This window comes from Perognathus longimembris, chromosome 18, assembly GCF_023159225.1.
Source record: "Perognathus longimembris pacificus isolate PPM17 chromosome 18, ASM2315922v1, whole genome shotgun sequence".
Lineage (NCBI taxonomy): Eukaryota > Metazoa > Chordata > Mammalia > Rodentia > Heteromyidae > Perognathus > Perognathus longimembris.
In genome coordinates, this window is record NC_063178.1 from 12,187,742 (window position 1) to 12,205,542 (window position 17,801).

At 43.6% G+C, this 17,801-nt stretch overlaps 1 protein-coding gene across 5 annotated transcripts in view; it reads right to left on the reverse strand.

The window, feature by feature from the left end:
- Fam107b (family with sequence similarity 107 member B) overlaps positions 1–17,801 on the reverse strand; it is a 68,991-nt gene that overhangs the window by 9,887 nt on the left and 41,303 nt on the right. Inside the window, exon 1 of one of the 5 annotated variants that reach the window (XM_048367446.1) lies at positions 1,281–1,684. The exons of 3 other annotated variants lie outside the window; for them this stretch is intronic. In XM_048367446.1, coding sequence (XP_048223403.1) covers positions 1,281–1,308 — 28 coding nt within the window. In that variant the 5' untranslated portion in view covers positions 1,309–1,684. Of the gene's footprint in view, positions 1–69; positions 91–1,280; positions 1,685–17,801 lie in introns of those variants that run through there. One more of the 5 variants, XM_048367449.1, reaches the window with a different exon arrangement.

The window sequence follows — 17,801 nt, forward strand, 5'->3', positions numbered from 1 at the left end:
AGTCACTAGACCCAAGACTGCTTACATTGTTACTTCCACCCACGCAGGGATCCACCAAGCAGCACACACCTAGTGGAGGGTGGGCCGGTCACTAGCAAGGGCAAGCGCAAAAGGAGCAGAGGAGCAGAACGTGTATGTCTCTAGCATATGGCAAGATGGTTGGGTAAACACTGGGAAAGCACACACAAAACATTTTCAACTAAAATTACAATATGAAGCAGCAGTCAGCTACAATCAAAGCAGGAATCTGAGTTCAAAGTCATCAACAATGTTTCCTGAATCCCTGAACTTACCCAGAACCCTGCTGTATGCCAGGGCCTCTGATCAGAAACTCTGAACTGAGTGGCAGCCACTGACCAGTGGCTCTAGACATAACGTGTGAGTTCGGATCACAGACCAGTGCTCTACACATAACACAGGTGAGTTCAGATCATAGACCAGTGCTCTACACATAACACAGGTGAGTTCAGATCACAGACCAGTGATCTACACATAACATAGGTGAGTTCAGATCACAGACCAGTGCTCTACACATAACACGGGTGAGTTCAGATCACAGACCAGTGCTCTACACATAACACGGGTGAGTTCAGATCACAGACCAGTGCTCTACACATAACACGGGTGAGTTCAGATCACAGACCAGTGATCTACACATAACACGGGTGAGTTCAGATCACAGACCAGTGATCTACACATAACACGGGTGAGTTCAGATCACAGACCAGTGATCTACACATAACACGGGTGAGTTCAGATCACAGACCAGTGTTCTACACATAACACGGGTGAGTTCAGATCACAGACCAGTGATCTACACATAACATGGGTGAGTTCAGATCACAGACCAGTGCTCTACACATAACACGGGTGAGTTCAGATCACAGACCAGTGCTCTACACATAACATGGGTGAGTTCAGATCACACTAGACTCCAGTGAGCCCTATCTTCACTTCACAAATAGTAAGTTGGGGAAACAAAATTTAAATACTATGCCCATTATTTATTTTGCTGACGGCATAAGCTAAAACTTAAGAATCATGTCCATGTCCTCTGATTACCAAACTGTGCCCCAAACTATAACTGCTACATTTTTATGCTAGTATCTTTTGAAAATTAGTATGTAAATAGAGAATAAAATAAAGAACAAGTCAACTAAAATAGAAGAGTTGTAACCGCATCACTTAATGACCAAATATCACTAAATGTTTGAGGCATCAGAATTACCAATCAATATATGAAAATGCCTGCAATCTCAAGCAAATGCAGAAAGACTAACCTTGCCCATAGCAAGCCAAGGAACCCATGACAGCCAGCCTGACTTCAGCACGCACCACTTGGAAAATGAGCCCCTGGTTGAAACTGCCAGAGTACCAGACAGGTCACACCTCTGCAGAGGACTGCAGAGTCAACAGCAGTTTCATTCTGGTTAATGAGTAGGCAAAGGAAGCTACAGACTTCCATAAAAGGACCCATTCCTCTGCTCTAAACCACTGATAATCTCCATGACGTCAAATGAACAGCAGAATACTTTCCAAGGTCAAAATTAGAGCAGGGAGAGTTTAGAAGGGATTGCAGGAAGGTAGGGCTAGACCAACCAGGGCAGCACTATTATACACTCCTGCGAAGAGAAGGTTTGGGCCAGGAAAGCAGTACTGCAGGTGGGAGGGCACACAGGTTGTGACTTAGTCTCTTGGAAGTCTTGTGGAATGAGCTGTGCCTAACATGGCCTGGAGCGCTAGGAGTGGGCTCCAGGGGTCTCTGTGGTCACTAGCTGGCCCTGCACAGCAGCCTGAAGCCCACACAGAGCTCAGTGTGTTGAACTTCAGCTTACGTAGACCTCAAAGCCCCTCCAGCAGCAGACCACAAAAGGGAATCAGCCTGCGGCAAGTACTAACTGTGCTCGCAGAGCCCACTGGTATAGGAACTGGGGGTCTGGGTTTGGCAGCTTCTTAATGGGCTCTGCCCTGGAACTGTGACTGGTGCCTTACCCAACAGAAGCACAACTGCTCCCCATGCCTGCTGCTCCTCGTGTCCGCCTTCCTCTACCAGCCTGCCTCTGCCAGTGCAGCTCCCTCCAGAGGGCATGCTGTTACTGCTGAGAATCTCTGAAAAAGCAAGTCTCTCACACCTTTCCAGATCCATCCAAATCTTCTCGGAAGCCTTCCCTAATTTTCCAATTGTAACTAAACTCTCTGGCCTTTAACGACTCAGGAAATTTCTTTGCTTCATATTCCTACTGGTTTATGTCCTGATTCTTATGAAGTAACAAAATCCTGGGTTAACCAACGGTAGGGGGAGCCCCTGAGCTATCTGGGAGGTGTAGCATGTTGAAAATCAGGATGGTGGGCAAGGTAGGTTTCCTAAATGAGCATCATCAATCCAGAAGCAAGACAGGAAAGATGAGATCAAAATGTCCGGGAAAAATAAGTGCCCATATTTATTTTAATGGTGGCAAAACACAACTGGGAGCTATTAGTAGCCAAACTATTTAACCAACATCACTATATACACTTTAAAGATCTGGTAACCTTGTATACAAAACTCAATTTCTCTCTATGCCTATTCTTCCAAAACATGGATTAGATGGATGAGCCAAAGACCTTCTCATTTGCTAACATTCAGTAGTTTAAAAAACATTCTGGTAAGTACAGAAACATCCTTGGATCATACTACAAGCATAGCACACTACCAAACTGTGAATGGCTCCAGATAGAGCATAAGAGTATAGCAAGAAAACAGACAGTGCTTTGTATGCTGTTCCAGGTGTGGGTGAGGGCAGAAATCCCTGAGAGATTCTAAGCAGCTGAATAAAGACAGAATTGCATTTTAAATGCATACTAACAGTATGCACTGAAAGGCAACTTGACAAGAACTCTGCCTGTACTTTCTGCTAACCAGCAGATGGAAGACATCAGTAAACTCTATTAACACAAAAGATCAGAAAATCCTATCCATAACATAAACATAGATCTGGAATCTTTGCTTTTATACATTTTTCTTCCTTCCAGTTTATTCTGGTCCGTGTCAGCTGCTTTTCAGAGGTGACCACAACTTTCACTGAATGCCTTCACAGCTAGGCTGTTTGAACAACATTCCCTGCAGCTGAGATTCCCCATCCTACTATTTTGGCTCCCTATTTCCACATTACTACATCGTATTTGCCTGTTGCTACATCAGACAGATAAAATCTAAAACCTAATCATATGAGATTTAATCATTAGAATGTAATGCTAATTTTCACATTTAATAGTAATTGTACCCAGATGCAAAAGTCCTTGACTTCTGTTTAAAATAAGCCTCTTGATTCATGGTAAAGTTTTCAGGTATGCTGTACCCAATCTATGCAAGCAATTAAACTGCTACAAGGATGGAATGGTAAAGGGTTCCAAGCATTCTTCTTAAGAATCTCTTTCCTGGGCTGGCTGTAAGAGATTCTTGAAATCTCTGGCAAGATCCTGAGAAATCCAAGATGCTTGAGACTACAGGCTGGCAAGCCCCAGGCCTGGGGTCAGCCTGACAAAAGACAGGCACTTCTTGGAGCCAGAGCAATGTCTGTCGGCACCCAGAATTTCCAGACAGGCAGCAACGAATAAAGACAAGAATTTCTCCCAAATGGCCTTGTCTTCATCTGACAAATTCTTGACCTGCCTGGACTTTAGATGAACCGAGAGACTCAGTCTTGGCCAGGAGACAATGACTTCATCTGGTACCCAAAGGCATTTGACAAATACTTTAACCACAAAAGCCTGCTATCAGAAAGCCTAGAAAAGACATCCCACCAGAGTAAGCCACGCCATCGTAGAAATGTTATTTTTTTTCCATACTCTGCCAAATTCCACTACTGCTGCAAGAGACCCTAGACCCTGCAAGTCCCAAGTGGCTCATTTAAAACAACTAAATCTCAACGAATTTGTTCCCAATATGCTGCTGTACAAATGCCAAACGGTGACACTCTTGGGAAAATGGGAAATTCATTTTCCCATCAGTTGTTTTCCTCTCCAAAAAATGTATTTCTAAAATAAAGTATATAGTTTATATTTAGAAGATGGGAAAGGAGGAAGGAAAGATGACCAGCAAGAAACATGCCAAGATCCAAGATAAGATGGTTGGGCGAGGCAGGGACAACCAGCAGGTGGCGATGGAGCCACAAAGACTGGGGTGTCCGGTTAGAATGCCAAAGTCCATCCTGTGGTTAGAATGCCAAAGTCCACTTCGCAGGATGGTGAAGGGCAGCCATGCCATACCTACCCTCGGCACTGCCCTCCCTCAGAGACATTTACCACTTAGATATGAGACAAAGGGAGTTCATTCTGTAGCCACAGAATATCTTCCCTAGTCAGCTCCCATCTGCCCTCACGCCCTAGTCTTGATCTTCACACGATCTTCACACGGCCAGGCTCAGACAGGACTTACTTTTTACTCTTCTCTGTGGTCTCCAAAAGAGGCTCCAGATGAGGCCAACCAGATCCACATTCCTTTTTCCTCCTTTACTGTAAGCATGACCTTCAGAAAGTGGCCACCAGTTTAAAAACAAAATAACTCACAGGGTTGTATAAAAAATGAGGAACATACACAAAATGCAGAATCTAGAACATCGTAAACCCCAACAAATGCTACCTGTTGCTGATGGTGACGTTGGCAATGAGTAACACTGAATTACTAACAGTATTACTGGTAACTCAAGTTACATAGCCCCTGAAGGACACGACCAGGATTTGAACTGCCTGGCTCTAAATGGGAGCTCTTAAACATTCTACACTTCTGGACTAGTATAATGGATGGCAGAACTTACTTTAATACATGATTTCCTCTGCCTCTCAAAAGGGGTTTGGACAAACAGTGGGATGGATAAATACACTGGAATAGTATATAACAGTGAGAATGCATGAATAAAAACAATGAACAACAGCATGGCTGAATTTTACAAATGATGAACCAAAGAAGTCAGACCCAATTACCTCTTAGGTAATTCCATGTACATAACTGTCAAGCCACTCTTCGCTGTTAGCTGTCAGGAGGACAGCAAGGAGACTGAGGGGAAGGAAAAAAGGGGTAGGAAGCCCTAAGATAGGGAATTCTATTTCCTGGCAGAGGTTCTGGTTACACAAGGGTGTTCACACTGAAAAGCCATCAATTAGTACTTCCTTGGTGCATGTCCTTCTCCACAGGTAATGTACGTTAGATCTTAATACAGTTCACTTTAAATAGCTGTTAAAATCCTCTTCTAGAAAGCATTTGGTTGCTGCTATATTTAAATTTTTTCCATCCATCTTGGACTTTGTGGAGCCCATGAAGAATTTCATGGTACAACTGAAAAGAGCACGAGGTTGAGGGTCATTTCTTCAAGACACAATCCTACTTATGCCACTCAACACTGACATGACTTTGTACCAATTACTTAAAACGAGTCTTGATTTCCTCAACTGGAGACTGGTCATAGCATCCCTATGGCTGCAGCGTTGTAAACACCAAAAACACAGATGGAACACATCTACCACATACAGTACGTGCCTATGTGGCAGGCAGCAGCTAAATAAGCTTTAGCAAATTTATTCATTAATCTGTACCAGCTAAAAACAGAACAGCTCTATGCTAACCCTCTAGTAGTTAGACAAATATAACAAATGAGCCTAATTGTGGCCTCTTGTTCACTTTTCCAATCTGTACACACAAAAGGGTGACAGAGAGGGGACAGGAGGAAGCAGAGGGAATAAAAGAAAGTTCCTAATGGGCAAAGCCAAGCCAAATGGAGCCAGCAGCCCGAACCTGCCAAGGCCTGAAAAACCCCAGGAACTTCCTTGTCCTGCGCTGCAATCATACCTGTGACACTGACAGCCTTCCTCCTGGGAGTTTTCTAAATAATCTATTGTAAGTACCCAAGCAAAGAACAGCTACAAAAATATAAGGGATCTCTTGATCTAACTCTTTAAGCATGAAATAAACTCAATGTTCACAATTAATTAACCTTCCATATTCTTTGTGGAATGGGGAGGGGAGGGGAGGGGAGGGGAGACAGTTTGTAGAATTTCAAAAAAAGGCAAAATGGAGAGCAGGGAAGATCTTTTTACAGACACTGTTTAGATATTTCAAAAAAGGCAAAACGGAGAGCAGGGAAAATCTTTTTACAGACACGGTTTAGATAATGTTCCATGAGACATTATAAGGGATGAGGAGATAAGCCACAGCTGGCAAAATAGCAAAATGTCCTAAAATGCACCATAAGAGTTCACACTTCTATGCCATTGGCATCAGACACAAGTTTTGGTGTTACAGGTGCACTTACACTCACATTTAACGAAAACCTGCTGGAAGACACCACAGGAAGGAAACTGATGGAAGCAGGACAGCAAAGAGCACCAGGGTGCTGTGCTAGCAGGACACCCAAGCTCCTGCCACTCTGGACCAGTAGGAAACAATGACACCCAAGCTCCTGCCACTCTGGACCAGTAGGAAACAATGCTGCTGGTCACCAAGCAAAGGCTGGGTGAGTTCCCACGGAAACTAGCAAATCACTCCTGACACTACATTTGCTCTGACTTTTCTAGATCCTCAAAGCCCAAGACCTACCCAAAAAGGAGGCATTTTCTAAATTTCCCAATTATAGCATGATTAACACCAAAGTAAAAGCTAAGAAAGCAGCAACTATACAATTCCATTCTGAGGAAAATTTGAATATTCAAAGCCCCTTAGAAAAGTCTGAGGACAACTGTAAAGAGACCATGAAAATAAAGCACAGGCATGACTCAGTGGTGGAGGGCTTGCCTAGCACACTAGTGCCACCCGAGGTTTAACTCTGCACTGGAAGGTGGGAATACACTCTAGGGTGTAAGGAAAAGAGTTTAAGAGGTGAATATAATTCCTCAAGGCCCTTAAGCAACTATAGCATAGCCCTGCTCTGGCAAGAGATTGATCCTTGGGGGCTATTTACACTCAGTTACCTAACCAAGTCCTAGGACTTAAGACAGAAACTGCACATCCACTCTCTGTTCCCAGGAAGGATCTAGAATCCCCTGGCAAGGCAGCTTGGACTAATTCTGGAAGGAGTGCCTGTGGAAAGGAGGTGAGAAATACTCCTCAGCCTTGGCCATCATCAAGAACTGAGAAAGCTGACGCGCAGCACCCATGCCCTAGCGGGCAGCACCACTGTTTAAAGGCAGCTGTTATTTGGGCCAGCTACTCTTGCAGCTCGGCACATCCCAAGACCTGTTAGCTCCAGAACTACTAAGCACAAAAAGATCTATGGACCACATGAACCCATGTGGGCTCAATGAAGGAAGTGGCTGGGCCTGAGGACTAATCTAGAAAAACATCACCTTGAACAAGAGTGGTCAAGGGCCATGGGAGACATCCTCCTTACCAACTGCTCTTTGGGGCTGGTGGTGCCCCTTGGCCAATCAGACGTTCTTTCAGAGAAAGACACCTGCCCCTGATCCTGAGGGCTGTGCTCCACAAGAGAGCCAAAGACAAAAGCCATCAGTGAGTCACTAACATATCAAATGACACTCTTCTAACACTAACTGCCAACAAGAATGTTCCTACCCCACAACTGTCCCCATCTGGGAGATGTCTTCAGGACAGGGGAACCAGCTTCTTCATAGATAACATTCTCCCCGGCCTCTCCCTGGAACTGTTCATTTTCCGGATTTGAATGCCAGGCCCTCTCTAGGGTCTGTCTCCAGCTTTCTGCCCAAGCTTCTCCCTACTTGGACCTTCATGGCCCATGACGTCCAGGAGTATCTTCAACCCTACTCCCTTCCTCTAGCTTGCCTCCAGAGACACGGCACACTCCCCATTTCTGCTACATGAGCCATTTCTAAGTATACATGCAGACCATTCCCCATCTTTCTAAGTTCAGCCGAAAGTTCCAGCTGCGTATGGCATCTTTACTTTTGGACCAACATATACAGAGCCAAGATCCACCTCACTGGTCATTTACTGTGGGTTACCTTGGTGCCAGACACTGGCCAGGTTCTTGATAGGACCCCACAGGACAGGACAGATGCTCTCTGCCCACTGAGCTGACACTGCAGCAATAATCACCCCAGGGAAACTGAGTCTATGGCTGCTGTCTGGAGCAAGAGATGAGTGTCTGGCTGTCAAGAACTCCCCACCACATATGTCCTAAATTACCACTGTCTATGTCTCACTCTCAGCCTTGATGGAGAACCCATCACTTGTGGATTGTTCTCCATAAGCACAGTAGAAATGAATTCCTGCTTTCTCCTGAGTTTCAGGATCATGCATCCGCTCATACTGGAATCCTTCTGGCTGCCCTACCTTTTAGCCCAAATACAGCCTGAGCCGATTCAATGTGATATCTATTTAATCAGATCTAGAGCCCCCAAGCTGACCACTTACTGTTATCTCATAAAGGAAGGTTCAATGGCCTGGCCACCATTTAACATTTCTCCAAAGTTAGGTCCTCCATCATGTTGGCAAACTTCTGGCTCTTCCTCTGTAGCACTAATTAAGCCTCTCCTCCACTCCCCAAGAACATAGAAAATCCAGGCACAATCGTATTTCTGTTCCTCTTCTGGATTGCCTCCCATATGGAAATGCCTCCTCCATATCCAAGAAAATCTCCCTGAAAAGATCTCAAAGTTACTTCTGTCCAAGCCACAGCCACTCCTCCAGAGACTTGACAATCAGGGTGTACATCTGCCTGGCTACTCCCCTGGTGCGTTTACTTAACACTTAGGCACTCCTTTGTCCTGAGATTTCACTTTTCTGTATGACTTGTTCCCCTACAAGGGTAGGATAGCAGGTTCTGCAAAAGGGAGAAGACCGATGATAAACTCCCTATCTTACTCACAGCTCTAGCTCATTTCTCCTGCTTAAAGTAGACACAAAACAACTTGAAGATACAGATCTAGTAGAAAGCTGGGGCCACCACTTCCTGTGCCTTTGGCTGAGTCACAGGGGACCTGCAACACCCCTGGTCCTGCTCCACAAGGTGTTCCCCAGCTCCATTCTGCTTGTCCTACTGTGGGTGGTTTATAAGAAAGTGTCAGCTGGGAATATGGCCTAATGATAAAGTGCTCGCCTCATATACATGAAGCCCTGGGTTCAGTATCTCAGCCCCACATATATAGAAAAGGCCAGAAGTGGTGCTGTGGCTCAAGTGGTAGAGTGCTAGCCTTGAACAAAAAGAAGCCAGGGACAGTGCTCAGGCCCTGAGTTCAAGCCCCAGGACTGACAAAAAACAAAACAACAAGAAAGTGTCATGTCAGTTACGTGGGTACTAAATGGGTACTCTGAATGATCGAGTACCAAATGGCACAGCTAGCCGGGCTCCATTTAGTCTTTGCTGATTCTTGGGGTGCTCCTCCTTTACATCCCCACAGAACATCGTCAACACTTCCATTAAAATGAAATCTGAGCTTTTCTTACACTTCACATTAGTCAACAAAGAAAATGGTTCTTACTTAGTTCTTATCTCAGAAGTAGCCCGGTCACATATTGCCAACTACTAAATTTACCAGTTGTTGCTCAGGTCAAGCCTAGAAGGCTGGCCCTCGGCTGTCCAGAAAGGGCTCAGAACAGAGGGCAGGCCCACACTTTAGACAAGCTCCCTGTCCTCATTGTGATCTTTCAAGGAAGAAGTTCACCTTTTACAGATCGTATAGGGAAGCAAATGCCCATTTGTCCAACTAACAGCTTCCACTCCCTCCCAAATAAGAAGGCTCAGCAGTGTCCTCATGAAGACTCTGTCCCACTAACTCCTACACATGAGCAATGAGGCCTTGGCCATAGAAAAACAATTCAGATTTGTCTGGCTGGAAATAAATATTAGAACACCAATTTGCATAAATATTCCCCATATAAATAATTAGTAGTTCATTAATATGCAGTACATTTATCTACATAGCCCTCTAAGGAACTGAAATGCTGCCCAATTAACAGATTTCATTAATAATTGATCACTTCAAACTCATTGGCCTTAAAATTGCCTTAGACTGACAAATCATACTTGTCACCCAACATTTGATAGATGACTAGTGTTAAGTTTAGATTCAAAAGTTTCTTCCTCCCCTACATAGTCACGTGATAAAATCTGAGGTTCACTTGCCCAGTAACTTGATCTCAACTCACTGTGATGACTGAAATCCCTTAAAATGAAAGGTTCATAGTAATTGATCTAGTAATGATCTTTTAAGCAATTAACTTATAAACCTTTATGCTGAATGTTGATCAATATTGAATATGTCTAAAATGTAATTAATGAAAACAATATGTCACTGACAGTAGAGTAAAATTTTGTGTGTTTAAAAAAAAAATCTGAGGTTCAAGGGCGTTTGGTTCTACCAATAATGGTTTGTGGTCTAACAGTGTCTCTCTGTGATAAAGGGTACAATTGGTGTTCAGAATGGCCATTGCTTCTTAAAAGAAATTGCAGGCATCTGTTTCTTTGCTATAAGAAAAAGAAGACAGCTATATTTGAATTGCAATAAGGAAACTGTCGGGAGCCGAGCTAGCAGCTAAGCTCATCCTGACCTCTGGCTGTGCCGATGTCGCCAAGATGTCTCGAGCCAAACTTGCACCTAGGTTCATTTTCACCTCTGGCTGTGCTGTTACCGCCAGGATATGCTAAAGGCAAAGTCCTCAGCCACTGTCCGGAATTGCTTTGCTATGTCCCCACCTTGCTATGTCTGCTGGAGTAGATTCCTATGTTAATCAATCTTGTCCTGTGTTTACTGTAATCAAATGTTGCAAACTTCAAAGACTCTTTATGTTCTGGAATTTTAACAACCCTATGCTATTCCCTGGTTCCAAAACTGCATATAAGCTGGAAGTTAAGAATAAACTGTTGCTGCAGTCTTGAGGTTCAACCTTACGGCTGTAGACCTCCCGTACCCCATCTTTGTCTCTTGTCTTTTTTCTCTTGCCTTAGTTTTCCTTTTCCGTATCCCTGCCGCCCCTCAGTCAGGATTTCTGTTCCCCTGCCGGCTGGCCTGGCAGGTTTGGCGCCTGGAACAGGGACTTGAAGACCTGGGATCGACGGCAGGTGACCCCCGCTCAGGTAAGGACGTCCGAATGCTTGGGAAGGAGAGCGGGAGGAGAGTGTATTGTCGGGAGTAATAAATTATGGGACAAGGTAATAGCCGCATGCTATACATGCAGGCCCCAAAGGCATGCTTAATGCCCGGGCAGTGAAAGTTGGCCAAAGTAACTTAGAATGTTTCTTTTATTTTATTGAGAAAGCATGCCCCCAGTTCCTGGAGGAAGGAACCAATAACTTAGAAACTTGCTAGAAAATTGAAAAAAATAAATAAAAATAAATAAAAATAAAAAAATAAATAAAAAAGGGAACATTATGATGCAACTGGCCCTGAGAAAACCTCAGTGGATGCTATTATTCTTTGGTATCTGGTCCGAGATTGCTTAGATCCTAGACATGAACAGATTAAATTCGATCAGTCGATTGGAGAAACTGAACAGGGACCTGATGAGTGTTGCCCAGCCCCAGGAGCGTATGCTGCTGCCTGGGAAGAGCTGAAAAAATTAACAAGACCTGAACCCACTGAGCTAGACATTAAGGAAGACTCAGATGGCTCAGACTCTGAGGAGAAATTATTCAATAAGCCTATTAAAGATAGATTGACCTATGTTGAGACTATGTTAAAATCAGTTATAGCTCTATTGTCACAGCTTCATCCAGAACAACAAACTCCTTTAAAGGGAGTCCTGGCAGACTTACAGCTCTCCTAGGTGCAGGCTGCTAGCAGGGGGAAGGGACCTGAGGCTAGGGAAATGCTAACACCACCGAGGCAACTTCTCCTGACCCAGCGCTCTATTTCCATCCACCAGGACAGATTTAAAACCCCAACCAGGGTGAGTGACCATTAGCCTGGAGCTTATATTTTTCCATAAATCCACTGGGCTAGGTCAAGGAGATCAGCAATTGTGGGTGTTTGGAGATAACTGATCTCTAGTTCAGCTCAGCAGGTTGCTCGTCAAGTCTAAATTGTTTCGGGAAAGCTGCTCAAGTTTGAGCCCAATCATATATATTTGGAATATTTTGCAGGACTTACCTAACTTCTATGAGCGCTCAGGCAGATGAAGTTCTCTCTGTCTCTTTTTCTGTCTCCCTCTAAACTCTGCCTGCCTGCCTGTGTCATAGGATGGGTATTGATATTTGTTTAACATCTGCTTTAAAAGACTCAAAGAAAGGTTTTCTATTCTTGTTATTGATGTTTAAGTTTTGTAGATTCAGTTAAATTCTGCTTGTTTGGCTAAATCATAAACTTTCTCTAGCATTGAGCACATGGTAGACAATAGGACTGGCTGGAGTGAAAGCCTGCCCATCCCCCAGGTGACAAGCATGCCAAATTCCTGGAGGCTGGGCAGAGTCCTGTGGCCTTGCATTTCAAAGGTGCCTTCAAATGCTGCGAGATGAAGGTGTCTTACTGTGAGCTCACTGTCTGTGCTCATATCCTGTCTCCCATATACTCCCTTTGTGAAGCTAAACTGGTTTCTCAAAATTTGGCTTCTCAGATGATCTGAAAATTTTGGTTTGCTGAAAAGGTTTTTTTGTTTGTTTGTTTGTTTACTATCTAACCACGTGGTTCTAGAATATAGGCAAAATAATATCATTTGCCACTGGAATTCCAGAAAAACTTACATGGCCAATTAAAGAACAATTCTAAGCGCGCCCCAAAACGTGTGCACATTGTCTGTATGTGTATGTATGTCTATGTCTATGTGTTGGTAAAACTTAAAAACAAAACAAAAAACAGGTTTTAAGCCTAAACTGATATGTTTGGGAGCAAACAAATGTGTCTAAGAAACTCCAAAAGGTTTTAATATACAGCACGTGATATAAGTGCAATGATGTACAACCAGTATGTTATTCTTTATGTCTATCTATGCTAAGAGTCAAGTGTACATCTAATCCTGACAATTATTTGGTATAGATTAAGATTTTGCTTCTCCATTTTTTTTTCTCTTTTTTCACTGTGCTCTCATAAACTCTTTAAGATCAAGGGACCAGAGTCATTTTGAAATAACTGCACAGGTGTGACTATTAACCTAAATTTTCCGGACCCCAAATTAACATTTTGCTTTATAGGATACAGGTTGACATGTGTGCTAGCTGAGTGGACCGTGGCAGTCTATGGCTACAGAAAGCTGCCTCCACAGTCGGCTTCCAAACTGGGAGTTGTTTGTGATTCAGAAACTGCTACAGAGAGCAGACTTGGTTAGCCTTCAATCTGTGTGGATTTTGTGACTAGAAGGATGGTTAAAGGCCCAAGCCTTCTAAAATCTGTTTTAAAATGCCCTTAACCAGTCTGTGTAGAAATTTACAGGCAACAAGCAGGAAATGTGACAGCCTATCCAGGGAACTCTACAAAAAAATTATCCAGATGCAAACCATCTCTCCTGCTGGCCTGCTAATTTGGGATGGAAGACACAGCCACTTCAGATCCACTGAAGCTGAGACTTTTATTGTTATTCATTTGTTTTCTCTTTCACGTGCCAGTAAGGTAAGGTTAAATAATATGACTAGATTTAATGACACTTGGACCCCATTCAGTCTGCCGTTCTTTAAGTGTTACAGCAAAACTCTGGCAACTACTTGGTGGTCAATTTTTAGCAACTTAAAGGTAAACTCTACTCCTTTTGTTCTCCTATTGGTTTAATTGGAAATAAAAAGGGCTTTTATAGCTAAGACTCTTTGGATAGTTCAAAGCCAGCCCAGGCAGAGAAAAATAAAAATCCCTCTTGGTCATATTTTGGGTCCTTATTTTACTAGTCAGAAATTACAGGTTAAGACTTCTCATTTGCGTACTTTGCATGATTTTCAAAAATTTCTGGGAGATATTAATTGGCTTCACCCTTATCTTAAATTGTCCACAGCTAAATTAAAACCCTTATTTGATCTATTAAAAGGTGAGAAAGGAGTTTTGGGTCCTCAGACATATTTTGGGTTCAAAACATAAACTGGGAAAGGCCCGAGCTTACAATCTATATACAAGAAAAGCCCTTCCGAGGTCTGTTAGATACAGGAGCAAATGTGTCTGTGATAGCCAAGAGACATTGGCCTTCCAACTGGCCTCTTACTGCGTCTCTTACATCCTTGTAGGGGATTGGCCATGCCGCAGACACCCAACAAAGCAGTGCCATCCTTAACTGGAAAAATGGTGAGGGGCATTCTGGGACTTTCCAGCCTTTTGTATTAGATCATTTGCCCATAAATTTGTGGGGCAGAGATATTATGGAAAAAATGGGAGTTTATTTGTTTAGCCCTAGTGACGCAGTCATTCGTCAACTCCTAAGTCAAGGGCTACTGCCTTCAGGAGGATTGGAAAGCCATCAGCAAGGGATTAGAGAACCCATTCAACCTCAGCCCCGACCTCCTAGACAAGGGCTGGGATATTTTTAACGGGGGTTGCTGCTCGTCCTGTCCCTCATGCCGATCCTATCACATGGTTATCAGACACTCCGGTGTGGGTGGATCAGTGGCCCCTATCAATTAAAAAGATTGTTGTTGCCCAACAGCTGGTGCAGGAACAGCTGGACTTGGGCCACATTGCTCCTACTACTTCCCCATGGAATTCGCCTATTTTTGTAGTTAAAAGGAAATCTGGTAAATGGAGACTCCTACAGGATCTCCGGCGAGTAAATGCCACCATGGAAGTTACGGGGGCATTACAACAAGGTTTGCCCTCTCCTATGGCAATTCCTCAAAATACATACAAAATTATAATTGACTTAAAAGATTGTTTTTATACCATACCTCTTGCTCCTCAAGATTGCAAATGCTTTGCATTTATTGTCCCCTCTACTAATTTTAAAGAACCCATAAAACAGTACCATTGGCTAGTGTTGCCTCAAGGCATGGCAAATAGCCCCAACTTGCGTCAAAGCTTTGTAACATGGGCTCTCTCTCTTCTACTTGCCAAAATTTTCCTTCTGTTTGATCTATTAAAGGGGGACCCTGACCCTACATCTCCCAGAGAAATGACAACTAAAACAACAAAAGCCTTGAGCATAGTAAATTCTGCCATTTCTTCCCAACATGTAAATTATATAGATTACTCAGCCTCTTGGGAAGCTTATATTTTAACTATATCTCATTCTCCAACAGCGGTCCTTTGGCAGAAGGGACCCCCTTTTGTGGTTTTCCTTGCCTGCTACTCCTTCAAAAGTATTAATTCCTTATTATGAATTGGTAGCCACCTTAGTCCATATGTGCCGTGTGGAATCTTGTAAGTATCTTGGATGAGATCCACAGGTTATTTATATCCCCTATACTTTACAACAGCAAAAATGGCTTTATACTCATTGTGATTCCTGAGCCATTGCTTGGGCCAATTTTGTGGGCACAATTTCACAACATTATCCCTCTAACAAGTTACTTCACTTTGCCTCTTCTTACCATTAAGGGAGGGCAATACTATTACGGATGAGGCTACCCAAATTTTTCTTTCTCAAATTGACTTGGCAAAGCAATCACATGCTGCCCACCATCAAAACAGTCGTGCCTTACGTCAGCAATTTCATATTACTTATGAGGCAGCTCGTCAAATTGTAAAAACTTGTCCCAACTGTGCTACCTTCCTGCCTGTGCCCTCCAATGGCATTAACCCTCATGGTCAAGGAATTGTCGAATGGGCCAACGGTTTGTTAAAACACCAAATTTCTAAATTAAAAGGGGGGGAACTATACCCCTTCTCTCCTGTTAATATACTTTCTCATACTTTATTCATACTAAAATTTTTTAAATTTGGATTGCAATGGCCACTCCGCAGCACAGCGGTTCTGGGAAAAGAGAGAGCAAAGAGCTTTTGCTCAAGTTAAGTGGAAAGATCCTCTAACAAGTGCTTGGCACAGGCCCGATCCGGTAATGACATGGGGTCGAGGACATGTCTGTGTTTTTTCACAGGATGAAAATGATGCCCGCTGGCTACCTGAGCGTTGTGTTTGCATTGTGGAACGGTACAAGGGCTGACCCACTGGGCTTACGTGCCAGACCCACCGATTGTGTACCCTGCGACCTGGGAGGGAGCTGAGGTGTTCGTCCATGTCAACAGATCAGCGAACTAATTCTCAGCTGATGGACTGGTCTGGAACTAATCTTACCAACAAGATTCAACCCAGGTCTGTGGTGGATGAATGGACGCCCTCAACGCCATGTCTGGATGTTAGTGGCTGCTCTGAATAATATCTCCTGGCCCACTTCTACTTCTTTAAAAAATATTATGAGTTGTGTAACACCCCCTTATGCTATTATGTATGGACCTTTTAATATCTCTATAGGAGCCATGTACTTTGATGTTACCTGCACTAACTGTTCTTTTACAAATTGCTTGTATAGTGGTCTTACTGATTCTGTAATTATTATTAAGCAACCACCATTTGTTATGCTTCCTGTAAACTTATCTAAAGCTTGTTATAAAGAAACAGGTATTCAAGTGTTAAAACATTTAAAAGAACTTATGCGCCCTAGACGATTTGTAGGGCTATTAATAGCAGGAATTTTAGCCTTTATTTCCTTAGCTGCCTCTGCTGCAGCGGCTACTGTGGCTTTAACACAAAATGTGCAGACAGCTCACCATGTTAATCAGCTTGCTCATAATACCACGCAAGCCCTGCACTTTCAAGGCAGGATTGATGATAAGGTAGAACAAAAATTAGAAGCCTTGTATGAATCTTTGTTGTCTCTGGGAGAAAAAATTCGTGCCTTACAAACTTTGCAACGGGTGCGCTGTCATGCTGGGTTTGACTTTATTTGTGTGACCCTCCATAAGTATAATGGGTCGAGCTATCCTTGGGAACAAGTTGTAGCACATCTAAATGGTATTTGGCACCATAATAACTTGTCCTTAGATCTCTTTCAACTCCATAGACAAATAGCCAGACTAGAACAGGCCCCGCCCTTGGACTTTAAAGTGGCAGAAACAGCAAAAGAACTGTTTGAACAACTTCAACAGTATGTCCCTTCCTTATCTAACGTTAAGGGGCCACTAATGACATTGCTCGGCCCAGGGATACTTTTACTGATGGCTTGCCTATGTCTTCCTTGCATTGTACGCATATTGCAAAACTCTTTCATGAGTTTAGCCAGCCAGCTCCATAAGGTCAAGCTCCAAGTAAACGAATTTCCCCCGAGAGGAGCCGCAGCCAGAGACGGGTATGAGGCAGTGCCAGCCTAGACCGACCTAAGACAGGGCCTTCAGCACTGCTCTGAAGTTGTTCCCTAAGACGGGTAAGGCAGGCTGAGGTACTCACCCCACCTAAGACAGGCGGGTTCGCTTCTTTTAATAAAAAGACGGGGGAACTGTCGGGAGCCGAGCTAGCAGCTAAGCTCATCCTGACCTCTGGCTGTGCCGATGTCGCCAAGATGTCTCGAGCCAAACTTGCACCTAGGTTCATTTTCACCTCTGGCTGTGCTGTTACCGCCAGGATATGCTAAAGGCAAAGTCCTCAGCCACTGTCCGGAATTGCTTTGCTATGTCCCCACCTTGCTATGTCTGCTGGAGTAGATTCCTATGTTAATCAATCTTGTCCTGTGTTTACTGTAATCAAATGTTGCAAACTTCAAAGACTCTTTATGTTCTGGAATTTTAACAACCCTATGCTATTCCCTGGTTCCAAAACTGCATATAAGCTGGAAGTTAAGAATAAACTGTTGCTGCAGTCTTGAGGTTCAACCTTACGGCTGTAGACCTCCCGTACCCCATCTTTGTCTCTTGTCTTTTTTCTCTTGCCTTAGTTTTCCTTTTCCGTATCCCTGCCGCCCCTCAGTCAGGATTTCTGTTCCCCTGCCGGCTGGCCTGGCAGGGGAAACTGGTGT